The sequence below is a fragment of the Euwallacea similis genome, chromosome 37, assembly GCF_039881205.1.
Source record: "Euwallacea similis isolate ESF13 chromosome 37, ESF131.1, whole genome shotgun sequence".
Lineage (NCBI taxonomy): Eukaryota > Metazoa > Arthropoda > Insecta > Coleoptera > Curculionidae > Euwallacea > Euwallacea similis.
In genome coordinates, this window is record NC_089645.1 from 315356 (window position 1) to 342526 (window position 27171).

Consider the following 27171-nt stretch of genomic DNA (forward strand, 5'->3'; position numbering starts at 1 on the left):
ATACATAAATATTTATTATGTACCTAGCTAGAGGTTTTTTATGAACGATTATAATGAACGCATTTTTCGCAATGAAGCACCGCGTTGACAGCGAACTGCACGTTAATAAATGATATTTTAGTCAAAAATATATGAATTACCAAAAGCTTTCGCTTTTAACAAAGAGAATTAAAAATGGTGAGAACGAGTCATTGCTGAAAGCTTAAAAACCTGAAGGCTGAAGGTCTCTTAAAGCTCGGCTGAAAATTTGAAAATTCAGTATAAAAAAAATAGTTGTGCAACAGCTTTTTTCAAGGGGAGATTTGGGTATTACCCCCTTCCCCTTAATTTGACCTAAAAGGAAACTTTAAATTTCTTATTAAGGCCTCTCATCCGGTATTCGCAGCGCTTGGTCAACTACCAGCAGTTGAGTGCGGTAATAATACATTAAGCCACGAGCTTCCTAAGTTTGTAAAACGAGGAATGGAGCCGCGAGTTGGCAATGCACGAGGGCTTCAGTGCCCTTACGTGCAGTTCTTCATTTATACCCGATTTGGCTAAAGTCCGCTGGGATCCGATCAATGTGATTTTCCTAGTCAGTAGCTTAGCCCTTCTGGACATAGCTGACGAAAGCGCACTTAAGCATAAAATCTACCAAAACTCCTTAACCTAATTGTTTCTACTGAAACCACTACCCGAAGCGATAAATAAAGAGCACATAATATGCCTGTTTTGTATTGTATCGAAATGGTGATAAGAATCGACGGTTATAAATTACTATTGCTTACCCAACGGCTGCATAAGTGAGTACGTAGGGAATAAGGCAAGTCTGATGATGAGGTCTCAAAAGTGTTTGCCGGACCAATAAAAGCAGCACCGAAAATCGTATGTACTGAATTAAAACTAAAAGTGCCATGTCGTACTTGGTCAAAAAAGTCACGTTTTCTATTGGCTGAAACTTGCTTTGATTGACGGATGGCAAAAACTTGAACTGTTTCAGTCCAATTAGTAAACAGATGGCGCGTAAATTACTTGTAAGCGAATTGTTATTTGGAGATTCAGTTTGCGCTCAGAACTTAAAGAGAGAAAACCACATTTGACATCTGTGGTTGCCCTCGACTCGTAACTTTAACTGTATGTTGTGATTCATTCGTGCGAACTTCTTTAATTGAACCTGCGGAAGAAGTTGTAGTTGGGATTTTGAACCGGTCAATTGGTCCGCCAGTAAGGTGAGCGTGCTTTGCAGTTTAACATTTAATTATTTACGTTACGATTTAGTTTGAACTTAAAAACCGTATCAGCACGTGTTTTATGCACATAATTCGCTTGCATTGTTTCACCACGCAAGGCTAACGGAACAACTTTCAATCACCACTAATAAAAATTTCCTCCCATGTTAGGAACGTGAAAAGCAAAGCCAAGGGCCAGTGCATCGATATCCTGGAAATATCACAAAGGAAGCAATTTCCATGCAAATGGAAAAACTGGCCAATGCTCTGCCTCGACTTTATCATTTCTGCTTAAATTATCTCGTTGATAAACCTAGCAGGAGCTTGATGTATTGACACTAAAAAATTATTATCAGTATGATATAACCTACGTAAGTCAGAGGGGCCTACGTTCCTTCTGGGAAACGTGCAGTTTTAACGTGATCGCTCAAGAGGGTCTTACTGTTTTGCAGTGTCTAGACAGCCAGAAACGAACACTACGTGCACCGATATAGTTTAGATTCGAAAGGGAGAAATCCAAGTGGCGCATGTGTGTGTGGTTTCCCCAATTAACGTCCATTGGAATTAAATTGAAGAATTCGCTTTTAATCAATGCGAAGAAGCTAAGGTCGGTGACTCTTTATGTTGCAACTCTAACTGCTTTACTCGGGAACTGATCGCCAATTTGTGTCCAATTTTTCGCAAATCAACCTTGAAGAGTGCGAATTTGGCATTAAATTTTCCCCTGAGGTCTTCGAACTTGGCTTAAAAATACATCTCCAGATATAAATACCTGAGCCATGCGGTTCGGAATTTTACAAATATAGGCCGAAGAATTTGAAACCGCCGAAAGAGTTTCGTAACGAGTTTGCCGCGGTCGGTTCTCATTTTTTAAAATCAATTATTAATTAAAATTCGTTTAAATCCTTAAGGCTAGTGAACCGTCGCAAGTCTGTCTGAAGGATTCTGTTTTCTTAATTTCCTGGTGAAGTTTATCCTTCCGTTTCGATACAGTTACGAATTGAGAATGACTCAATTAACTGAGACTCCAGTTTAATTCACGTCTAATTATTGCGATTTAATAAAAATCGAAATAGAGGTCAAACTTGTTTTTGTTTTAACTTTTTTAAATTATTGTGTTCTTCAACATTTGTTCGGTCACTGTCGGACATTTCTAAATTCAATCTAGTTTAAACCAGTGCCTAGTAAAAATGTGCATGATCGATTTAACATTGTTGATCTTTCTCCTCATTGTGCAACTCGGGCTAGAACAGTACCTGGCACTGTGATTAAGTCAAACTGCATGATCTGTAATTTTTAGTGCAATTACACTACAATTTTAGGATTGTAGGACAGATGTTGAATAAACCCACAGCACTCGGCTTAAAACATTTTTGCATACAATAAACATTCTATTCATGAAGCTGATGCAAATTTTCAGTGTGGTTAGGTAGGAGTGTGCTAATTTTAGGGAGCCTCGTGCGAAATTTCTATTTCATAAATCAACGATCATTTTTTCCTATATTGGGACTACTATTGGAACTTCAAGTTCAAGGATTCAGGAATTTAAGGACCTCATTGCTTCAGACGTTGTACAATATTATTTTCCTGAAAATGTTGAATATGATTATTATCACCCAATTTGCGATTTGTTTTCGCGTTATTCAGACGTTTTTATTTTTCGCGTTTATCTGGATGTGAAAAATAGCAAATTGTCTCGTCGATTGCCAGAAGTTTTTTTAAGATCGAATTTAAAAATAAAAATTTTGCGCTGCAACATTTCTATTCCATAATATGTATTTGTTAAGCAAGCTTCTGACGTATTTTTTAGGCTTTACATCAGGGGTAAGTTTAGTGAACCGTCGTCAATCCCTACAGAGTGTTATTTTCCTGCCGTTCACTCGTTCTTGCCTAAACTGAATATTGTACAGTACGACACTTCTTGAAAACGCGTCAATGAAACCTGACCCACCCTGTATATAATTTAATAACGCAAAAGTCAGGTATCAATTGATGGTATTAATTGATACATGTCTCAATTTCGGCAATAACCCCGACGCCATCTAACCCATCAGATCGTTCGAAATTCCGACTGGTCATGCACTTATTCCGATATTTGAACTCGATATTACCCATACCGACGTAGAACATACCGAACACGGCAAAAATCAAATACACTAACGTATCGGTAAAAATAGGTGTATACTGTGCTCATTGTGAAAGGTTTTCCCTTTAGCCTTGTGTTCAAAATTTCCATAGTGGCCAACGCGGTTCAAAGCACTGGTAACTTTATTTGGAAGAGGATTTCCATTGAAACGATGTTCTCAGCTTTCATAGAATCAAGCTAACGAGAACTAAGCTAAAACTACACAGAGTGCAACATATCAACATAGAGATGCATAAGGGAGCGATAGTGCTCTATAAAATAACAAAAAAGTGCTAATAGACCCATGGTAAAAAACGCTCCATGTTCAATATCCAGGGTGGCAAAGAAAAAATGGACACCCTTCTGTGTTGTGAGTTGAATTGAAATGCATTCGTTCATCATTTTAATATTTGATATCAAAAACGTGCGGATGAGGTTGTAAAAGTAACAGATGTAGTCGTAAAATGTTCCAGTATTCGTTCCCTTAAAATGACAATCTGTGGCAAAGGGAAACCGACATATGTATGTATGGTTTCATTTTGAACATCAAGTTTAAAAGGAATCTGAAGACACATGTTTTGCCAAGGACATAGTACTGGTTAATAAATTGGACAACGGAGTATCTGCCACAAATAGCCAGAGAATTTAAGAAAACGTTTCTCTTTAAATTAAACGGATCCTTTCTAGTTAAGAGTCAGATGTGATCACCTAAATGGAATTCGGTGTTTCGTTTGAAAGGATATTCAAGTATACTTATTATCTAGTATGGTCGTGTTTGCTAGTTGTTTGTCTGAAGAGGTCCTGGCAATACGTTCTTCTATCCTTAATGTGGGTTAAGAGTTGATAGTTGAGATTAAGTGCATTGAAAGAAATGAGTCAGAAAACACTCAAGTATTCTTCAGGTTCGTATTGTTTACCTTTAGTTTTTCTTGACGTATGATTTAAAAATTTTAAAAAATCCAGATCTGCATTAAAAAAAATTGGGTTGATATGGGTATATTTAAAATGAGATCGTCTGAAAAATAGAAATATTTTCTTGAAGGGGATAAAGAATTCGAGTCTTTTAATCATTTTTTACTGCCAAAATTTTACTGTTAAATATCGATGTAATAGTTTCAAAATTTAACAACTCGCCGTCGGTGTTAAGACTATTAATGAAAATATCAAGACGTACCCATTTATTTCTCTGCCTAATAGCGGCATTGCATGCCTAAACGACCGATCTAGCACCATGCGACTTTAATATGATTTGAAAGTGTAATTCATCCTAGAAGTGATAACCACAAACACAATTTCGAAGATTTTAGTAGGGATCACTTCAATATTTTTAAATAATTATTAGCGGTTACTGAAACGTAGCCGAAACCAACGTAACTAGTTCAAATTAACGGCGTAGCGTCCCTCAATGTAGGAAGGAAAAGAAATGTCGTTTATCGCTACTATAATCAATAATTATAGTTGTCTGGTAAATTGTAACTAAAAGTGTCCTGGATTCCCTTAGGCCCATATTTACATCTACCTTATCCACTATAGAAGGGTAGTAATTTCTTGACTATCTGTTTGAGCCTTTGGAGCAGTAGAGTTTGGCCTAATTACTCTATTATTGTGCTAAAGATCGGGTTGGTACAGGCTAATTGCAGTTCCTTGTGAGAGAGATAAATAAGTCGGAATGGAACAATAAAAATATTAGCAACGGTATTCAATAAGTACATTAGCCAGTTTTAAATTAAACGTAAGTAATGGAGGTTCTTATTACTACTTATACTCTTATACACGTACTCCACTTACTTTTTATACTCTTTAAATTAAGCGCACTATGAGCCAGTTTCAGTGACGATAGCGCTGCCTTCATGAATTCAGTAGAAAGTAGAAAGTACAATTACGTGATTATCACCAAGGCAATAAGCATGCAGTTTTCTTCTACGTTACAGTCGTAAGTAGCTCTGTTGCAGTGGCCGGAGCGGCCGTGTACAGGGCGATTCTTAATCTATACGTGTAAATTTCGGAAATTAAAGTTGAGAACAACTAATGATTAATAGTGAAAAAAAATGTGGTAAAAATTTTTAGTTTCGGAGCTATCAATTTATTTGATAAAAAAACAAAAGAACCTGAATGTCGTAAAATTGAAAATGCATTTAATTTATTACAGTAACTGTTCGAAATTATTCCCGTTATTTTCAATACACAGTTGAGCTCGCTGAAATTAAATGTATTTTCAATTTTATGAAATTCAGGTTCTTTTATTTTTATTTCAAATGAATTGGTATGTGTGAAAGTAACAATGTTTAACTACACTTTTTTACCCTATTAATCGTTGTTTGTCCTCAGTTTTCATTACACAAGTTTACACGCATGGGTTAAGAATTATCCAGTATAAGTTTCTATAATGTAATGGCACTTGGGGCAGGAGTAATATAATAACGTTGCTTTACTGTCTGATTTGGATCTTCGTTAGGTTGCTTCAATAGTGAGCAAATATCTTCCTGTTTAATATATTTTTTTGACCTCACCTTTCTTTCCCTTGCCGCCAACAGCTGTAATACTCTTAAATTCCCTTAAAAAAAAAATTGTATGAGAACCACCGTTCAGTTAGCTCTAGGTCTCATATCATAGAATTTACATCGTTATGAAAATGTTTTGTTCGGATTTCGTTGCTTTTGAAAAGTCTATTTTTAATAGATCCATATTAGTAAACAAACTGTCGCATTTTCTGTACCATCTGACTACTAACCAAGGGTAACTAAAATTGGCTTACACTACAGCACAGTCAACACAAGTCTTTTGCCAAATTTAAAAATAAACCAATTTAATTATACAGCCAGTAAGTAATCTATTAAGTAGTGTTTAGATGTTCATTAAGGTGATTCGAGTTCAATAGAAGTATGTGCTGAAATGGATGCGATCAATGCTAAACGTGGTAAGAACTTTTGCTAAACTAAATCATTGTGCATGGGTATTATTAAAGCACATGTCGCCAGGACTAGTTTCATTAGGGACATTTAAATAGTCCCCAGGGAATTTACAGAGGTAAATTAAGGACATTAATCATACTCACGACAAACCAACCTTGTCACCTTTATCTAAATTAAAGATCTTTTAGCAGAGTTTTCCATTCTCACTAGTTGTATACCACCACGTGTTGAGTAGAACACAGGGTTCCAAAGACAATTAAAGGCCTTCATAAAATAGAGCAACAAAGCAGAATTCCTTTATGGAATTTTTATCTTCTGTACCAGTAAAAAAAAGCGCCACCTCAGCTTTGAATTACCGGCTATTACTTTTAATAAACCGTGACGTCAAAAGGTCTAGGATAACAGTGTAAAATTTCATTGTCACACTACCTATCTTGTGGCACGTTTTTTTTACTTTACAGGTTCTTTGTCGTGGATTTCAGATAAAATGTCGAATAAACTAATATGGGTCGACGGTCGAGACACGGGGAAAAATGACGAAAAATCAATCGCAGACGAGGAAAAGGAGTTCACTGAAGGCCAAAAGGTTGAAAACAGGAAATCGGTCACATATCGAATACCTGACGATCCGGAAGACCGAGGGGGATGGGGAAATAAACTGGACTTTCTCATGTCTTGTATTAGTCTATCCGTAGGGTTAGGAAACGTGTGGAGATTTCCATATTTGTGCTACAAAAATGGAGGAGGTAAGCCAACTCCCGTCAATAATTCAAATCTGCCTTCTGGAGATTTATTTTTTTATCAAGGCTCCTTTTTGGTAACCTACTCAATAGCTATGGTAGTTTGTGGGATTCCACTGTTTTTCCAAGAAGTAGCCATTGGTCAATACTTGGGTTCGGGCGGGATGACCTTTGTCGGTCACTTATGTCCGATCTTGAAGGGTGTGGGATTCGCCACTATGACGATAGTATTCCTGCTAGACGTTTATTACTGCGTCATCATCGCATGGACTTTGTTCTATATAATTAGCACTTTTGCAACTATGCCGGAACTCCCTTGGCAGGACTGCGGTGAGTACACGTTTACAGCTCATCAAATAAACTTGTAAGCCATGGGAGCACATCAGAAATATTAATTGAAGTTCATCAGTGCGCGATTATAAGCTCGTTGTTGATGAGATTGATCTGAGTGAGATTAACGATGAAAATAAATATGGTCTTTTCTACTAAGGTCCGTTCATTAAAGGCGGCGATTTTGGGACAGATGTGTTTCTGAGAATAAATGGCGTAATAATGCGAAAAAAGCACCCAAGTTATGAAATATAATTGAAGCGTGTCAGTGGCTAAAAGGGATTTCATGTCGACGATTTATCGTATGTAGTTGCGATTAAATTGTTAAAATTGAAATAAGCTACATTATGAGATTGAGGATTTTTGAAGCTGAAATCCAAGGCCACGGGGCTCTCATTTCACAATGGACCACCTCAAAAGTCATTTGATACTGTGCAACGTTTGACTCGAGAAAACACACGTTCACCGGGGTTTGGAGGGGGAACACTAATCATACAGGGTGGCCATAATCTATCTCCCAGTATGGGTAATTTTTTCGTTTGAAGTAATAGAAAGTCAGTTAAATGAGCAAAATTGGGCAGAATTTCATATGTAATACGATGCCCGTTTTAAATATGACAAATTACGGCATATTTCCGAAATGTTTGAAAAAAACTGAAAATTGCCTAAATCTTTAAACTGAAATGTCTCAAAATCTATTAAAGTTAGATCAATGAAATAAGTTCCTTTTTACAGCTGTTTTTGCTTGGAATTCAATGGTATCAGGCAAATTTTCAGAAAGAACTTGATTTTTCAGATATGACGTACATTTTTTTTTTAATAGTGATCATAGTTCGCTATAAACGCATTAAATAGCTTTTTTCCCTGATTTCATTGATATATTATATTTCATTGTATCATTATCTCTTTGCATGCATTCTAAATGATCAAATTAAGCTAAATTTAATATTTTTATCAACGTTTTTTTTTATTATCACTTTCGTGCTGTTATTTTAATTTTTGTTAGTCATTCTGACAAATAAAATTTGTTTAAAATGTTTAAATATTTTATTTAAATTATTCGTTAAAAAACTAAAATCCTACAAACTAATTTGGTTGATATTTTATCTTATTGTTAGTTTTTTGTTGCAGTATAACTTTAATTATTTTGTTTTCCATGGCCATCGTGGTACAAATATTAAAGTTGGCTTATTTTGAATGCATGCAAAAAGATAATGATGCAATGAAGTATATCAATGAAATCAGGAAAAAAAGCTATTTAATGCGCCCATGGCTAATTATGATTATCATTAAAAAAACATAGGTTTACGTCACATCTGGAAAATCAAGGTAATTCTGAAAATGTGCTTAAGACCATTAAATTTTACGCAAAAACATCTGTAAAAAACTTATTTCATCGATCTAACTTTAATAGATTTTGAGATATTTCAGTTTAAAGATTTAGGCAATTTTCGGTTTTTTTCAAATATTTCAGAAATATGACGCAAATTGTCATATTTAAAACCGGCATCGCATTACATATGAAATTCTGTCCAACTTGGCCCATTTAACTGATTTTCTATTTCTTCAAATGAAAAAGTTACCTATATTGAGAGATAGATTATGGCCACCCTGTATATTTAACTGAACTTTATCACGCAGCATCATATTGCCTGAAAGAAAAGAAATAAACTAAAAGTGCACTTTTATTTCATCATTCTTCTGGACATTAGCCTCTTGACAAAGTTATCAAGGCCTGGATGTTTCGGCACTTAGTGTAGTTATTAAATGCTTAGTATTCTATGCTCAACTTCCCAGATACTTACCATAAACATAAATCGGAATATCTGGTTTGTCCCGCAAGCTTCCGGGAGTATTCTAAATTTTGCCAGCTTTAAAAGGGAGTCTAACTCAGTATTCAAACACGTACGTTTCTCCCATGTGACTAAATCTCTTATATACGAGTTATACCTATATACGATGAAGCCTATTGTTTCATTTCCTTTGAAAAAACGAATAGTCATATTCATGAACTCATATCAAGCGAATTTATGAACAGCATTAAAAATAAGCTCATGTGACTATTTAATATACAAAGTATTATTACATCATTAAATCGAAATAATGTGATTTCATTTTAGATAACTGGTGGAACACCAAAGACTGCTTCACCTCAAAAACCAATATTTCTCTGTTCAATGGCACGAAGAAGTCATCTTCAGTCGAGGAATTCTTTGAGTAAGTACCTGCTTGTGCAAAAAAAATTTGAGCGAAGCAGAAAATCAATTTTTAGTTATAAAGTGCTGGGCATTTCTGGAGGATTAGAAGAGGTAGGAGGTTTGCAGTGGAACCTCTTCGTATGTTTATGTCTAGGCTGGCTTATGGTTTACTTTATTTTAAGGAAAGGGTTGCACCAAAGCGGTAAGGTAAATTTTCTTTTTATCATATTTTTTCTAACATCATAACATTAACAGAAAGGCCCAGTTGAATGATTCAAGCATAAATGCGATACCCAAATCGAATATCAAGTTCTTCAACTGAGTCTTAACGTTCACTATTTCGCAATCAGAATTACCGTCTCTTTAGATTATATGGTTTGCGGCTCTTTTCCCTTATGTAATCCTGCTCATAATGCTCGTAAGGGCCATTACACTCGATGGTGCATCTGATGGGCTGTATTATTACATCACTCCCCGATGGGAAACTCTTCTCACCCCAGGACCCTGGATCGATTCAGCCTCTCAAATATTCTTCGCCTACAGTATCGGTTGTGGCGCATTGCCGGCTTTAGGGTCGTACAACAAATTCCATCATAACTCTTACAAGTAAGTGTTAAACAATCTCTTTTTTCACTGTTTGAACCAGGACAACTTTTTCATTAAAAAGTTATATTAAAGCGATAGAAATTTGGGAAAGAATTTCGTTGTAAGTACCCTCACCATGCACCTACCAGGAAACAAAGGGTTAAGGGTACATCAAATTTTTACTAGGCCCGTAGGGCTCATAAAAGAGCCGCTTTATCATCAACTATTAAAAGAGTTGAAGGAGTTTTTGATTAAAGCTATTAGCTCAGAGGAAATATTTCCTCGGCGGAAATGTAACAAGTCTGGAAGATATGTTTCGTCAAAATTCGGGCGTAATTACGCAGTGCCTCAAGCTCCGTTAGTTATACCATAATTATACAATAATTAGTAATAGTTAATATACTATTAGAATGTTGCGAATTTAGAAATAAGACTTAATTGCAGTTTGTTCTGTCGTTAAGTAGTGTCCCTAATTATATTTTCAGAGATGCCATGATAACCTGCATCGTCAACACGTTCACTTCTGTACTGGCCGGCCTGGTGACCTTTTCCATACTCGGCCATCTGGCACGTGAGCAAAATGTGGACGTTGGGGATGTGGTTAAAAGCGGGCCTGGATTAGTATTCCTAACTTATCCCGAAGTTGTTTTAAAACTGCCAGGGGCTCCCTTTTGGGCGGTCACATTTTTCTTTATGTTACTGGTGAGCATGCCTTTCGAAGATCATTTACTCTAAGACTTTGGAGAGGTATTTTTGAGTTAACCAAATGGGAATAATTGTAAAGTAAAACTGATAAATACTGTTGTCCTTAGTGATATCTCTGGAACAAAGGCTCAGTAAGAGTAACTCGTGAAAATGTTAGTTGATTGGTGTAATTGAGGCTTCGACCATCATGCTTAAATGAACGACTTTTCTCGTCATAAACCTAAACGTTTCTTTTCAGCTTTTAGGTGTGGATAGTGCCTTTTGCCTAGTGGAATCCTTTATTACAGGGTTAGTCGATAACTGGTCCACTGTTTTGAGGCCACATAGGCAGACTTTTACTGCCTTTATTTGCCTGATAATGTTCCTACTGGGAATTCCAATGGTTACTCATGTAAGTATCATGTTGTTAAATAAAACGAGATACTTTCCAAACGCTTTTACCTTAAATATTTACACTTTTAAATTTACCGTTTACCTTATCGCGTCGAAGAAAAGTATATTCGATCGCCTTAATCTACGTAATATTAACAATTTTTGTAATTTATTGTATAATGAGACATTGAAGGCATTATCCTCATTCATAGGTTATTAATCTATTTTTCCGATGTCTTTCCTAGGGAGGAATGTATGTTTTCCAATTAATGGACTATTACTCAGCAAGCGGCATGTCCCTTCTCTGGGTATGTTTCTTCCAAACCATGGCCATATCCTGGACCTTTGGGGTGGAAAAATTGTGCGACTGCATTGAGCAAATGATGGGTCATCGACCCAGCTGGTTTTGGAGATTTTGTTGGAAGTATTGTGCTCCAACTGTAATTGCTGTAAGTAAACTCAATAGCTATTTAGATGACAATCTGAATACCTATTGATTTCGATTGATTGATGGGAAATCAATGGATATTCAGTTGTCGTAAAGACATTCAAAGTGTAAAGTTTAGGGTGTTTTAAATTCGAGGATCACTCTACATATGTAGTATATATGGAGCTCTATATAGCGCCAGAGACACGAAGTAATTTCAAAAAGATGCTACGTTGCTTATTTCCAAGGTTATTTTACTTCTAATTCATAAAAAACTTAAATTGCAAGGTACTGTAAGCTTTTTCGAAATCTTTAATCGTTTTGGAATCCTCTATTTCGAGCGACATCCTTTCTCTTACTTTTTCCGAATTCCCAACCGTGCACATCGAATTTGGAGCACTCTGTATTTAAAGTCCACATTAACCTATTTATCTTAGGTGATATTTGTGGAGCAATGCATGGAATACACGCAACTACGCTATGGGGATTACAACTACCCCTTATGGGCCAACATTCTGGGATTAGGCATCAGTTTCTCTTCCATGTTATGGGTCCCAGTATACGCTATTTATTATGTGTTTACCGAACCGAATTCCGTGATTGAGGTAAACTTTCCGAATTCTTCTGAGTTTGAGGCCCAACTTGATAATTTTTTGTTTCCAGAATTTTAAGGCTGGAATTATTCCAATAATCAAGCAAAGGAAAATTTCGATTTGTGATAGAACTACGGGACAAATGATAACTCAAAGTAAAGTGGGATTGATAACTCCCTCTGTTTCGTTGGTTCAGACCGAGAAGATGGAAGTGTAGAGTGTAGTATTAACTTTGATAAAAACTACAGTTTAAGGATAAAGTCGTTCCTAATTGATACTGAATTATTGACGTTCATGTTTGAACGTGATTTTACTCACAGTATTGACTATGTTTTGCCAAAAGTTTTTGTGATAGGTACTTATTAATACTAACTAGCAATTATGAAAATCAGTATTTTTAGCTACGAGTATGCTCAGTTATCAAGTTAGTTAGCATAGATTTGTTCGTCTTAGTTTGCTAAAGCTACAGGCATTATGTTTAAAATAAAATAAAAATTATGTAAAGTTTCACGCAAAAGACCTAAATTTTCTTAGGAACTAGGTTGGACAATAAAAAATAACAATATGTGGAGTTGCGTACTCAATTCAATTCAAAATAATCTTAAATTATGGCGTGCATCAATTCAATTATGTGGATTTTCGCCTCATCTCACTCACTTTAGGAATTCTTCAAGAAGTATTCATATACCATCATTACTCATCTCTCAAAGCAATTATCTAAATCTCTCTCCCTAAACGGAACACATTATTCAGTTACCAAACCGAATAACAGGAAAACGCATAAAATTGGGCGCGGTCCTCTAAAAGTGGTAAACCCGGCATTATTTCGGGGCGTAAGCGAAATTAAAAGTAATGAGTTTTAGAGCCCGTTCATAAATGATTCAGACGAGATATAAATCCAGAGTCATTAAGTTTCCTATGTTTATTCTGGACACGATGCCGTAAATCCAGCAATAAAGGTTAAAGTCTGATGCAATAAAGGGCCTAGATAGTGATTAAAGTTACGAATTGGAATTCGGATATTGGGAGGTAGTAAATAATTATTACAATCCGCGTCAGTCTCAAAACTTTTTTTCCCAACCCTTCTGCCTTAGTAAACATATTACATAATCTAATGATATACTACAACAGCTTCAGAGAAAATTGAGGCCATCCTGGGATTTCCACTAGATTGCTTCCAGGAAGGTCATAAGTGCAATAAAGAATCGTTTGCTCTATAACGATTTTATCTCCAAGAAACCTTTATCGTTTCACTTTGCAGTTGATTCTGTTACATAAAATATAAGTGAATTATTCATATATGTGCTGCAAAGGAATTTAATCTTTATAAATTATAAATTATGGATTACCGCATTGCTTAAGGGCAAAATAATGTTCAATAATCCCAAGATTAGGGCTTTCTCAACACGCTTTTAGGGTTGTAAATTCGGAGGGGAACTAATGTAGGAATGCACCAAAAAACTACGCTAAACGTCAGCCCATATTTTCATTGTAGAGAATAGGCTTAGCAGGGTGAGAATAGCTGGAATAATATTAAAGAATATTTTACACGGAGATATCAACTTGATATACTTAATAAAAATAACGTGCAAATTAGAGAAAGGAAAGAGCACTTAAAGCCTAGGGCGCTCTTAAAGAAGGTTTGCTTTTTCCGCTAATAAATAAAGTCGGGGGAAGGTATAAATCTTAATTTTCTTTTCCCTATGTGCTTTCTTTGCCTCCGTTTTCTTGGGAAATAAAAATGTGTAGGACAATGTCTGTCGGTCTGTTTTGAATGCAATCCATTTAGTGTACGCTTTTTCCTTTCATAAAATCACAAAAAAATCAGGTTATATTTTTCCTATCACGGACTCATGTAATAGCATAATTTATTATTTTACATAGGCCACACGACTTCTAAATTTAATGCACAATGAAAGGCTAACCGCTAAACGCATCGAATAAATGTTACGTTAAACTGCAATTAGGAGTTAATTGACTATATAACGGACTTCCGTGAGTAAACACAATAAAACTCCTTTCTAGATTAAATAGTTAATGTAAAATGGCTTGTCAGCAATTAAATATTTTATGGACTAAACCAAAGTTGTATTATTGACATGGTAAGATATGTGGTGTTGATTTCACGGAATGAAAATCGTTTTTGTAGCTGTTTGCTAATTTTCACATAATTAAGTATTCACATTAGAAATTTACAAAAAAAATACTGACTCATTGTTGGGCAGAGCGATTGTAGAGTCGCTCTCTGCAGGTGCGTAAGAGCGTCCGCTTCATTAGTGTCCTTTCTCTAACTAAATTTGAATAATAAAGTTTTATTGCCTATAATAATCCGTAGCACCCTTGAAAAATTTCACTTCATATTCATTGCACCTACTTCAGCATACACGCTAAAAATTCCGAATTTAAACTATTTCTTGCAGAATATAAACATTCTGTTCGTGGTTATGTATGTCACGATCCTCGTCTGATGAGACGATTTGTACAGTGCACAAAAAGCGATTTTTTCTTTAAGTCTTGACAACAGAGAAAGAAAAACTACTGCAAAATGTGTAAAACTCCTGGACGCAAAGTCCCTTAAGGGGAACGTTTTTGCAGCTTTACAATGTAGGCTTAGCTTTATAGTATTGACGCTGTGTGGTTTCCTTATTGGAAGTTTTCTTGCCATAAAATTCAAGGCAGAGAAAGTCTTCGCACCAATATGGCTCGCCATCTTCAGGCCTGAATGAAAATGCCTCGAAAACTGGCCGGATATTTAGCTTAGCTGAACGCTTCGCGTTTTGATTACCAATATAATCTCTAAAGAGTAGTGAGACCGTTATGACCTCATTATCTAATAGACTTTGTTACACTACTTGCACATCGCATATCAGCGGATAATAATAAGTTAGTAAGTTGTGCGAGCACAATGTGCGGCCTATCATATTAAAGTAAATTGTGAAAACTTTCTGCGCCGCTTTCCAAGTCCTTCAGGGAGACACATCGGGGCGCTTGTTGGCGAACACGGAAACTGAGCGAGAAGCAACAGCTGCCGCAAATATTTTACAAGACTGCGAAGGGAAAGAATGAAATCTCCAGAAAATTAGATCTGAGTCGTTGGAAAATTGCTCAAAACCGTTTCTAGACATTGTGTTCGCGAATCAGAATTCCCTGGCGTAGGCATGAAGCGCCACCATCTATGTGCACAGGTGAGTCAGTATCGACCGATTGTCATTTGTTAGCATCCCCGCAACAGAATCGGGCGCTGGCGTCGCACGGCGTCTCGACGCTGTGCCTCAGTCAGCGCCCGCCGTGAGTGGAGGCTATGTCTTTGTCTCTCAGTGTTGCAGCTTACGTGATATTTAATTGGTAAGTCGATAGTTATTCGATTAGTTCGGCGAACTTCATTATCCTTAAAATTACTTACTAAAACAGTAAAATTTCCTTGAAACTTGATTTAAAAACTAGGTAGATTCCAGAGAATAAAGCCAAAAGACTTTCGCGCGCTTTTTGAGCGCATTTGCATAGGATTATGCGTCGAATCGCTTCAGTATGCGAGAAGAAGGTAGCAGGGAGTAAAAGGCTCTATCAGGACATCAGCGATCAAGAGAAATCACTTTGGTCCCTGCTATTGTTCGTTTAAGCTGGAAATGAGGCGAAAACCAACAGGTTTCAGGATTGCATTGTGAAAAAGAGCCATCGAAATTGGGAAATTATACAATATAGTATTTACGAGCAATTTCGGTAAAAGTGCGGGTTTTAAAGGGAAAGCCCTGAGATTAACTTATACTCTTAAAACCAAAGTCGTTCATTAAAAGTTTAAGTTCCATCAATTCTTTAGTAAAACGTTTCGTTGCAATTGAAGCGTTTGTCGTACAAGTATACAAGCACGCGTGACAAAAGTGACATGACCATGACATGACATGACATGCATTTAGCATGCAGTAAGGCATCAGATATTTTCGGTAACCATTTAAATATTGATATTCAATTAGCTTCAAGGCAGGCGGAAAATGCCACTTTAAATGGGAGGGTTTAGGAATGAACGAGTAAAGGCCATTTGTTAAATCATTTTTTTCTGTCCATTAATTATTAACAGAATACTTAAGTGTATAAAAGATAATTGATTAATGACCTACATTAAGGTATGATACATATTTTATTAATGCACGATTTTGAGCACATCGTAATTGATTGGATGCGCACAATTGCAGCTAGGTTGCATCTGACCAATCATAGCACTTATGCCCGATACGCGAGTGGCATCTGTCATTTATGTAGAATTGAATTCTAAAAATGGGTGTTTTCAGCCACGTAGTAAAGTGCAAATTAAGTTAAAAGTAAAAAGTTAAGTTGAAGTAGATTTTTGAATTTAAGAAAAATTGTTTTAGCTGACGGTATATGGCCCTATTTAATTTCAGTTAATGGGGTGAACATGGAGTCACTATTAAATAGTTCTGGACAAAAGCGACATACAATTTGTAGAACACTTTTGTCTTTCATTTCTCTAAAATTAACTTAGTAAATTCGGAAAATTCCGTTACATACTCTGGGTTGATTAAGTCGGCCATATTTGCGACAATGTATAAATTAAGATATGTTGGAAGAAAAAGAAGGCTGAATTGATTTGATTTTTTGAAACTTTTGTCTTCTACAAACGTACTTTTTTACAATATTGCTGAAACAATTCGAAAAAATGAAAAAATTTACCAAAGACGACTACGTACATTTTTTAAGAGGATTTGTAACGGAATATGCGCCGGATGGTTTTGCTGCGTGAAAAGGAGGTAATAGAGAGTAAAAGGCTTTTTTAGGACATCAGCGATCAGGGGCAATAACTTTATTCTCGCCATTGTTCGTTAAAGCTTTTCTAAGTTCGTTTAAGGTTTCAGTGCTGCCCTGTGAGAAAGAGCCGTGGAAATTGGGAAATTATACAGTTTAATATTTACAAGCAATTACGGTAAAATACGGGTTTTGAAGGGGAAGTCCTGCGATTAAATTATACCTTTAAAGGGAGGCTGTTCATTAAGAATTTAAGTTTCATCAATTCTTCAGGTAGTTTTTTCTCCGATGACTAAACAGCCCAAATTTCAACTCCTTTGCTGCTTCGTTGCTCGTTGCTCTTGTGACTTCGGAAACTCCAACGAAAACAACGCGGCATTTCTGGAACTGGCAAACCAAAGCGAATTTTAAAAGCTCGATTTTTACCGATATTCAGCCGGGTACAATCTGGTACTCATTACGTTTCTATCAAATTAACATTAAAGCTTTAACAAACATTTTCAATTTTTTTCACGTGGAATGCGTTAATTTCGCAAGCGAAATGGGAGGAAAATCAGGGTCGCCATTATTAATACTGACAACCGAGGCGTTATTGTTTTGTTTCCAAAGCCTTTTTGACAAGAAACGTCGCTCCCCCGTGATGAATTTTGGAAAACCACGCGAAGATTCGCTGATACTGAATTTAGAAGTGAGCTCAGATATGGCCATGGTATTCAAATCAGTTCAAATTCAGATATTAGACGTGTTTAGTAACAGTTTGAATATTGAAAAATAATTGTGCTCATAAGAAGGCTTGATTTAAGCCCTTGCGATATCATCTTGTGTCGTAATGCTGGAAAACTCATGACTTAAATCCATGTGAAGAACGATACAATCCAAACACTCACATTCTGGTTAATTTAAGTTTCTGGCGATCGATGATTTCTACGTTAGAGTTTCTCATGCTTTTTGTAAATTTTATGCGCTTTGCTCATTTAGTGTTTCTCCTCTTCCTTCACAAGCACATCAAATTTAGCATTAGAATTCAGATGTCTTGAGGTAATTTATACAAAAAATTGCCTCTTATACTCGGCTTTGCGTTTTGAATGATATTGAAATGTTAGAGAACTCTTATTCTTTTTCGCTCTAAAGTAGACCCAGTAAATTCGCCGATTTGCGTTAAATATTCTGACTTGATTAAATTGGCTCTCAGCTTTGCCACGAAACATAGATTGAAATATGTTGATCCAACTCGAAAGAAAAAAGAAACCTGAACTGATTTGATTTCTTGAAATGTTTGCTCTCAACAAATATCCCTTTTATATTCATCGCTCTACGAAATTAACTGGTTCAAGTTTTCACTCTTTAAGCAACTGAAAATCAATCAGCTTGACCTATATTTTTCAAACTTTATGGCACTCTAAATCCCAGAAAATTCATAAATTTCATCAGCGTAAAAAACTAAACTTTGTGTTAGCGTTCACTATTGTTAAATAGGAGTCACATAGCTCATAGGGAATAATGAAAGATGTGCGGGATATAAAGTCTTTAATCCCGCTGCCGTGACAACCTGCTCCCTTATTATGGCGCACAACATAGTAATCTTAGTCAACATTGGCTGCTGATTGTGTTGCGTGAATTAAACGGGAGCTTCTACTTAATCATCAATTTAATTTCAAATCAAGATACATTTCAATACTATTTACGTTCCAATAGACGTTGGTAATGGATCGTTGGTAATGGATAATGGCAGCGGACAAATGATATTATATTGGCTTTTTATGGCCATTATTCTCTCGGGAAACTTGCGCCTTTCGCTTATGAGTCGGAACGTAAAAATATCCCTTAGGGAATAACGGTTACCTTAAAAAGCTCATATAATAATATATAAAGCGTTTACTGTTAGAGGTAAAATAAAATAACTTTCCAGCACTTGTCGTTTGGCGAAATAGACTAGTGACTTCACATACCCCCACAGAATGTAATCTCTAGGTGTTCTATCCCACCATTGTAGAAGTTAATTCACAGGTCCATTACGTGAAATTATTTGATCATCGAAAGTTTCCTCCACTAAATGACGCCATTCAACAAGAGAACGAAAAACTCAGTAAATATGGATCGATAGGGTTCTGCATTGTTTGTAACGTAACAATTTACGTTACAATCAACGTCCCTAGAGAATCAATTGCAAATTCGAATGAGAACGACTTAAAAAAAACTATTTAATATTTGTAGTGTATAACTCTGAATTCATAAAATTTTCTTACAGTTTTTCCTACGTGATTTTCTTGACCCACCACTTTTAGTGCCTTTAGTAGTGCCGTTAGTATTTACGTCTGAGTGTAATGAAGCAGGTTATTCCCATGATATTTAATAAAAGATTTTGTTACTTTCCCTTACTAACTACTGCTATTAACTAAAAGAGGTGCTTTTCAGTTTACACACCAAGTCATTTTGATGTCATTTTCAGGGGGTGATCTTTCCCAAAACAGGGCCTGATTCTATAATATAGAGCCAGAATATTCCCCGCTGATGATGTCTAATGACACCTATTGATAGACATTGCACATGGCTGGACAGATACACGGGAAAACCTATTCGCACACCTTTATATAAAAACCCGGTCCACCTTAGCAGTCTGGTAATACTGATAAGGGATAATTTGCAGTTGTGAAGTACAGATTAACTGTTACTGTTAGTTTAGGCCTTCAATTTATGTCGTCTGCTTGTGAAGCACTCAAAGGATTTATAAGAAACACTTAAGCAAAGTGCAGTTTCGTGCTCCAAAAAGTACACCTATTAATGATCCTCTTAAAATGTCCATTAACAACGTTGAGAAAGTTTTTTGCTTAAATATATAGTAAAATAATGGCATAAGTACCAAGAAGTCGCGGTAATGTGGTTGAAATCCATTTTATTTCGTCACGGAATCAATGCTGGTGGTATGAGAACCTGACTGATGAACGTCTCTATCCTAAAGAAAAAGCTAAATGAAGAGCATTATGAGAGCCCTACGTTTAGGGATGAAGGGCATAATACTGACGAAAATCATTCCTTAAGTTGGTTTAGTCAGATTTAGCCCCTTCTTAATTTGTGATACTTCTTGATAATCTGAAAACGTATTGAAAGAAGTACCTTTCGAGTGTTCATTGAATAGGCTGAATTAACGTTAATAATGGTCTTCTTGAAGTATTCTCGTTTAGTTTGGTCGGTTCTAGAGGATCGAAATAAAGTTCCCAGTAATATTTTATTATCGTTATGCTGAAAGTTTCTTTAGAATGTTTGATTAGATTTTTATTTTAAAACGTTCTGATTTTTCATACTTTAAAAAACTCCACACGATACTTAACTATCTTAACTTTTGCCGTAAAGTTACTTTGACCTGACCTAATTCGTTAACTCTAAACAATTATTCTCAGGTTTGTTCGGGGTCTGAGTCCAATTATTTCGTACGGAGGTTTTCGAATTTTCTACCTTATTGTGCAAAAATTCTTAACAGCTATTTATAATTATAAAAAGCAGTCTAATAGTTCTACTTTCAGCATAACACTGATCCATCAACTTCACCTATATAGCTATATGTACCTGAGAATAGGACGACGATCAATCAAGGTATAAAAACCCGTCCTAGAGTTCTAGACTCTTCTTAAAATAGTTATTTACGTGTAAAGAGCTGAAAGAATGAGATTATGATCGTGGTGGAATGTTGAAGTCCGATGTGAAACAGAGGGTATCTATTCTGAATCTAACAACATTTACAAGTGATTTTTTTTTCTGCATGCAAATGGAATAACATTATATCTTGCCATTTATATAAAAACGGTTAGCAAATTAACAGACCTTATTTGTACCTTAGGAATTGATGTCAAGAGCGATGGGTGTTATCATAACTTTAGGATCCGTTGCCGTGAGCGTAGAAACGTAGCAGCACCCTGTGGTCGTAAACTCACAGTATCTGCCATGGAAACTAAGATGTAGACAAACAGTTTTTTATCCATTTGTGCGTAACAAAACTTTAAGTTCTTGCCATGAATAATGAAACAGTGAATTTGGCAAGAATATTTTTGAAAGACTCATTAGAAAATCGATATAAGGGAGCCATTCGTGCACAACTTCCTAGAAAAATAAACTTAATATTTTATGTTAAAACGTCTTTGAAAAATAATCTTGATATGGAAAATATCATGTCTTTTCCGGAATCGAATAAAACTCGTATAATGTAGAGGAATCCAGAAACACGTCTCTCCAGTAAATTAATGGCTTTCCCTCTATCTCTAATTTTCTGCAGATACTAAACCGTGTACACACACAATAACTTACATAGCACGAAAGCCCGACCTTATCCTTTAACAGGGTCCTATGATAAACTTACACAATAACGCAATAACTGGTCTGGAATGAGCGGAAATTTGAATTGCAAACAAGGTATAAACTGATCTTTCTTTGTATTCTTGTGAATAATTATAATAGCTTCATGGTATATTTAAAAAAACATTAAGCAACATTTTTGTCCGAACGTTTTCCTTTGTGGTTTAAGTACTCATTAGATTCACATTAGTCATGTGAAAATGGAAACGGGGTCAGTTTATTAATGAAATGTCCACTTGCTGAAGGAAGTTAATCCTGAAATCCCGGAAAATGGAAAATATTCTTCTGGATTACGTTGACTTATTTTTAGACTGGCTCCTCCGAACAATGCAACGAGAAACATTTTTCTTTGCAAAGCACTTTGCTGGTCACAATAGCAATTCTCATTAGCAGCAACTTCAAACAAACAAAATGTTCCCATTACAAATGCTAAATGGCGACGAGCCCACCTGAGTTTTATCGATCCCCCCAACCCTGAAATATTACATGATGGTAATGCGTATGGTGTAACTAAATGTTGCCTCATCACTAACGACGGAAGTAATATGAAATGAAAAGTGATGAGCAAACTAAGAATTGAAGACCCTAATTTCACCCTATTTGCGTGAGAAATAATGTTTCAACCCTGCGTCGGAAATTGGGTACTGGGGGTGCGGTTCATGTGACTTATTTATATGCGAATTTGACTTTGAATATTTAGTCGTGGCGGCGATGATGGAAACCGAATGGCTGTTCGTGTGGAAATGGGAGTTTAATGGAAAATAGGGGCTCCTGCTGTTGTTATGCCTTTATTGGTATGTTATATGGATTTATTTTACCTCTTTCCATGGCTTCAAGCGTGAAATTCCCCGTAATTTATACTAGTATTCGTTTGCGACTAACGCACGGTAGGATCAAATTTTTATTATTTTGATATTGCTTTTTAATGTTAGGGATATTTCAAAAAGTCCTGCCTAGATTTGGCTCCCTCGGGAAATAATTTACGTGGCGTGTAACTCGTATTTTCGACCCTCCCCATCAGTCGACTGGAATATTCCTACTTTAGATTCGAGATACATGAACCGGAACGACAGCAAATAATAAAAGAGGGTGTTTCTGTATTTTTTCCACTCATGTATCGCCAAAAATGAAGGTATATTTTTCATGCGAAAGAATAAATTACTTGCGATTTAGTAACGCAACATGGAATATCGACGATTCACCTCAAACTCGATTGCTTGGGAATTGCACTTTGGAAACGAAAATTTTCTTGACTTCTTATGCAGATTCGGTGCGGATCCAGGGTGATGAACGGGAAAGGTGTTTAGTGGGCATCCCCTTCTGTCGACAAACAGTCCCAAGTTAGGGTTTCTTCGGGTTAATTTAAGTCAATAGTCACGTCGATCTGCTGCCCATTTCGATAGGGCTTCGCATTTGAAAATCCATAAAAATGGAAGAGTGAGATGGGTTCATTAATACATGCATACATGCATAATTGTTTGAAAGGGAGAATAAGTTGAGTTCGTAGTTTCGCTTATCTAAATTAGTAACATCACCTGGATTGCATAAATACTGACTATAGCTTAAATTCCATTTCCAGGAATATTCTAACCTTGGCAAGTTGATGTGATTGGCCTGAGGCGTCAGAAAATATCCCTTGCGAAATACTCTATTATATAATGAGCACGAAATGCTGCTAGTAGGGGTAAGGAATAGTCGTTTTGTAGAAATTGTATGCGATATTTTTTGTTCAACCACGACTGCATCAGAAATCCATTTCGATTACACTTTTTCCTCCCTGCGCTATTATAAAAATCAAACCAACAGGGGTTTTTCAATTCTCTTTTTACGAACAGTTCATTCACTCCACGGTAATTTATCAACAAAACCCTCATCGATTGATTACAGGAAAAATTGTTAAAAATGTTTTAACTTGACAGTATCGGTTCCTATAATAAAAAGGGAAATTTGGTATTGTACAACTTTCAAGGATCTGTTTCTCAAATCTCACATTAATCACCGTTCTATTACAAATGACCCGACAAACGTAAACAATTATTTAACAGCTCGAACAAAAAGCCGATCTACTGTTGAACCCACAGCCCCACGTTTCGTACGTTACCATCTCCCCCGCTTTCGTGCCCCAATCGTCATTAATTTTATCAAACAATCGGCCCTTATCCAACTATAGCTTTCCATTAGTTGAAAAACCGAGCTGACTCACGCTAAATTATAATTACAGAATTGTCTAGTGTAATTGAAAATGTTACCAAATTGATGGAAAGCTGGATAAACAAACGGCAGTGGTAGAAATTGGAAAAGTGCAAATGGCTGTGGCGGTTTTTTTAAGCTTAAAGGAAGACGGATTATTAGTGTTTACAATGTTAATGGATAATGGGGGGCGTAACGGCAGCAAGGCCTTTTAAGGCGTTATTTAACTTTTTTTTAGCATTGCACAGAAAAAGACCCATAGAAAATACAAAGAAAATCTTAAAAATCCCACACCGTAATCTAATAGTAGGAAGTAACCCATACTTTACTCACTCATATGGGAAAGCGGCGTTGCACACTTTTCAAACGCCAATTTTAAAAAAGTCTATATTTATTTATATTATAATAATATTTTTTATTATTTTTTGGAGACATATGAATAAATAGTGTGTGAATTATCTGCGAAAATCTCTTTGCACAATCATCAAACAAAATACAACTCACTTGCCCCTCGTGACATCAAATAGTTTTACCCTTATGAATATGGAAGTTTTCCGCTTTAACTGTACAATATGTATAATTAATTCATTGAATTAACAGCTTGGGTGTGTGGATACTCTGTATTACTCAAAAGTTATCTGGTTTTCGTTTAATTCATTATTTTTTGGTGCGAATTTAATTAAAACTTTCATTAGGCAGCCCCTGAATGAACAGGCAACGGCAACGCAGTCACGTTTGGGCTGTAATATTAACCAGTTGCTTTTAGTAAAACGAGTGGAATTTATTTCTAACACGTCTTCATCTTTTTATCTCACAAATTTCCTTATTTGTCTCCTCAGCTCTATTTTTGTCCTATAAAGGCGATAAAATAGGAATCATGGGAATAGATTTCTTTGATCCCATCGTCGCGGAAAATGTGCCTATTTAGGAAATATTTCTAAATAGGTACTATTTTTTGTTAATTCTGATTTTCCTGGACCATGCGAACCTACTTTGAGTCTGCCGCTTCTGCTATTAGCCACGGGGTGGTGAAATTTTTCCTCTTACTGAAATCTCAAAATATTATCTTTGAACTTATCTATAAAGTTCATTTAAAATCTATTGAAGGAAATAATAATCAACTCTGTTGGATAAACTCTCATAGAAGCATTTCTCATAAATAACGAGGCATAATAGCAAAATACGGATGACGTTATTGAAGGTACCAATAACGTGTTTACCTCTCGATTATTTACGAAGCTCACAAATATATCAGACCGTTATGAGCTGACTTGAGAAGCTAAGTAGCTATAAAGCTCTCTCTAGGTTATTTAATTTGGAAAATTTCGCTCTCGATACGACTTGTATGGGCAAAACCATTATTGTCTGGCTCAATTCCGGACAGTCCTTTGTCGGACTGAGTTTGAATGGCAAATAGGAATTTTGCCATTTTCATTTCCTGAAAAGTCGAAAAGGGTTATTTGTTATAACTTGTAGACAGCAGTGATAATACTCGAATGCAGCCTTTATTATTATACCTGCAGCCAATAAATCATTATGAAAGCTTTAGGGCACCTACACCAATACGCTTAACCTCCCTAGGATAATTAATGTTGGCATTACAAGACTTAATGTGTTATAATTTATGTAGGCACTTGGTGAGGTAATATCGTCTGGAAATCCAGTATTTGGTTAAGTACGTACTAAAAGCAACCAACAATGGCGAAACCTTCAAGTCAATCATAATGACCCAATCATAGCTTTAATGAAGTTTTAATACCCCTAATACAGCCCTCAAGGCACAAGCCCTTTCAAGCAGGGACCTGCATAGGTTATAACATGGAATATGGCTTGCGGCATTATCTTGCATTCAGCGTGGAAGCTCAATGTAGTGTTAACTTTAGTTCAAGTTCGGAACTTCAGTGAAGCGAAGGAAAATAAAACTTCCAGTATAGAGTTTGAGCTATAAGTAATTTCATTGTTAATACCATGTTGTGCGCAATTGTCTAATGATGTATCGTTTTATTTCAGATGGCAGAGAGCTGGATTTTTTTCTCTGGTAAGCAGTGAAAAATTTATATTTTATTAAACATGGACATTGTGGCCATGATTTCATTGTTATGTAATCATAGCGATTATTGACTTAAAAGCAAATAAAAGATTATTATTATGTAGATTTCTAGGGGCAATTCGCCGGATAATCACGATTTTCCCTACAACTCTCCAATTTTGATGTAGAAATTCAATTTTAATTTAATGTGATGGGACACGTGTACTTTACGTGCTCATCAGTTAGGCCTCTTTAAGCTAATTTCAATAATATTATGTATTTATCTCTTTTCGTTCTCTTAAAAAATTCAAAATTGTTTTTAAATGACCTTCAAATTCAATGAAGGTCACGTTTTGTTATTCTTTCTACTGGAAAGGAGACTTCCCGGAAGTAATGTGTGCCAGTCGCTCACCCACTGACCTAAATTCCTTCCGGCAAACCGGTTATGTCCGGCTTCCCCGAACCAGTACACATACCAGACATTCCATTGTTTTATTAGTCTTCTAAAAAAAAGAGATTTCCACGAAGCAATATGTGTCAGTCGGTCGCTGCAGGTAAGACAGAGTCAGCAGACAGGTCGAGAGGGAAGCTAAATAAGGACGTCAGTATGCCTTCGGAGCCGATGTGCTGAAATCCTATATGTGTCCTTGTCTCGCGTTCCCGGGCTGAGTAACTCGGAGAGAGAAAGGATGATAATGTTGTAGATTGCTCGCTTAGATGTCTCTTTCGTAGGTTTCACATAACCTCAAAAAAATTATTTTGGTTTTAGGTAGAATATTGTTGTTATTACGTTATTTATAACGAAATGTGATTAAGTTAGTGGAAAATTGGTGTTTGGGGGATAATGTCTGTCTCATTGTTACTACTTACGGGTAATACCAAATTAATTTTATTAAATTTAACCCAGGCTTGTGTGATTTTATACCGTTTGCCGGCTTTCCCTCGCTTTCCAAGTATTGAAATTCAGGCTGAAGATTTGCCAACCTCCCCTTTTTCTTGAAAATCTTTGCTGTTTTCAAAGATGAGCTTACATTTTTAATAAATTATCTCAATACCCATTTCTTTAATATCCAATTAAATAGCGTTAAAAATTAAAATAAATTTTAAAGGCGCCTTACACGTGCTGAAACTCCGAATTAAACCAGCTTTGATTCTCAGCAATTTCATGGCAATTAACTTTCAGCTAATTTACTAATTTATAACCTAAAGAGGAACCTCTAGGAAGGTGAAATGCCTGCATTATAGAGCAAAAGCGTTGTGCTTGTTCGATGGTTTGTAAAGTGAAGCTTTCCTGATTCATATCTATGAATATGTCTTCACTTCAACTTTGTGACTTCTATATCTTTAATGTTGACTTATGTAGTATCGGGTTTTGATACTACTGTAGATATAGGATGGTGTTTATATCTTATAATGAAATCACAGATAGGAAAGGACTATAAGTATGCGTTTATTAATGTAAAGTGAACAAAAGAGAGAATAAAGTAACTTAGAGAGTTTAGCGAGCGCGGACGTGACTTCTGAGTTATCAACGACAACTGAACCCAGAAGAAAAGAGAGCTTGTACATGCCCTGCAAAATCTTAAATACTAAAACCCATGGTGATAAACCATGGGCGTATCTTGGCTAGGGTGCCATCTGCACCACCCGCC

The 27171-nt window shown here is 36.0% G+C and overlaps 2 protein-coding genes across 9 annotated transcripts in view; both read left to right on the top strand.

Moving 5' to 3' along the window:
- The first annotated feature begins 1055 nt into the window (after nucleotides 1-1055).
- LOC136418793 (sodium- and chloride-dependent GABA transporter 1-like) lies at nucleotides 1056-12664 on the top strand. Of its 7 annotated transcripts, none has more exons than XM_066405006.1 (11): nucleotides 1056-1208; nucleotides 6728-6991; nucleotides 7052-7315; nucleotides 9436-9532; nucleotides 9588-9720; nucleotides 9881-10119; nucleotides 10584-10800; nucleotides 11042-11194; nucleotides 11421-11624; nucleotides 12040-12207; nucleotides 12266-12663. In XM_066405006.1, the coding sequence occupies exons 2-11, from the start codon at nucleotides 6733-6735 to the stop codon at nucleotides 12410-12412; spliced, it is 1881 nt and encodes a 626-aa protein (XP_066261103.1). In that variant the 5' UTR covers nucleotides 1056-1208; nucleotides 6728-6732; the 3' UTR covers nucleotides 12413-12663. The 7 variants fall into 7 exon arrangements, with proteins under 7 accessions (XP_066261103.1, XP_066261104.1, XP_066261098.1 ...); XM_066405007.1 differs by lacking the exon at nucleotides 1056-1208 and adding an exon at nucleotides 1665-1815; XM_066405001.1 differs by lacking the exon at nucleotides 1056-1208 and adding an exon at nucleotides 3956-4235 and having other exon boundaries at nucleotides 12266-12664.
- A 2750-nt stretch (nucleotides 12665-15414) lies between these two features.
- The window catches only part of LOC136418807 (leucine-rich repeats and immunoglobulin-like domains protein 2), a 69639-nt gene continuing 57882 nt past the window's right edge, over nucleotides 15415-27171 (top strand). The window contains exons 1-2 of one of the 2 annotated variants that reach the window (XM_066405026.1): nucleotides 15425-15540; nucleotides 25501-25528. The gene's annotated coding sequence lies outside the window, so the exon portion shown is untranslated. Of the gene's footprint in view, nucleotides 15541-25500; nucleotides 25529-27171 lie in introns of both variants that reach the window. The other variant, XM_066405025.1, reaches the window with a different exon arrangement.

Excerpts from the sequence above, each read along its gene's own strand:
- LOC136418793 (XM_066405000.1), top strand. The coding sequence starts at position 4,205 with ATGAGTCAGAAAACACTCAAGTATTCTTCAG. Across the intron at positions 9,533-9,587 it reads TCAGTCGAGGAATTCTTTGA|TTATAAAGTGCTGGGCATTT; the intron begins GTAAGTACCTGC and ends ATCAATTTTTAG. Across the intron at positions 9,721-9,880 it reads GGTTGCACCAAAGCGGTAAG|ATTATATGGTTTGCGGCTCT; the intron begins GTAAATTTTCTT and ends CCGTCTCTTTAG.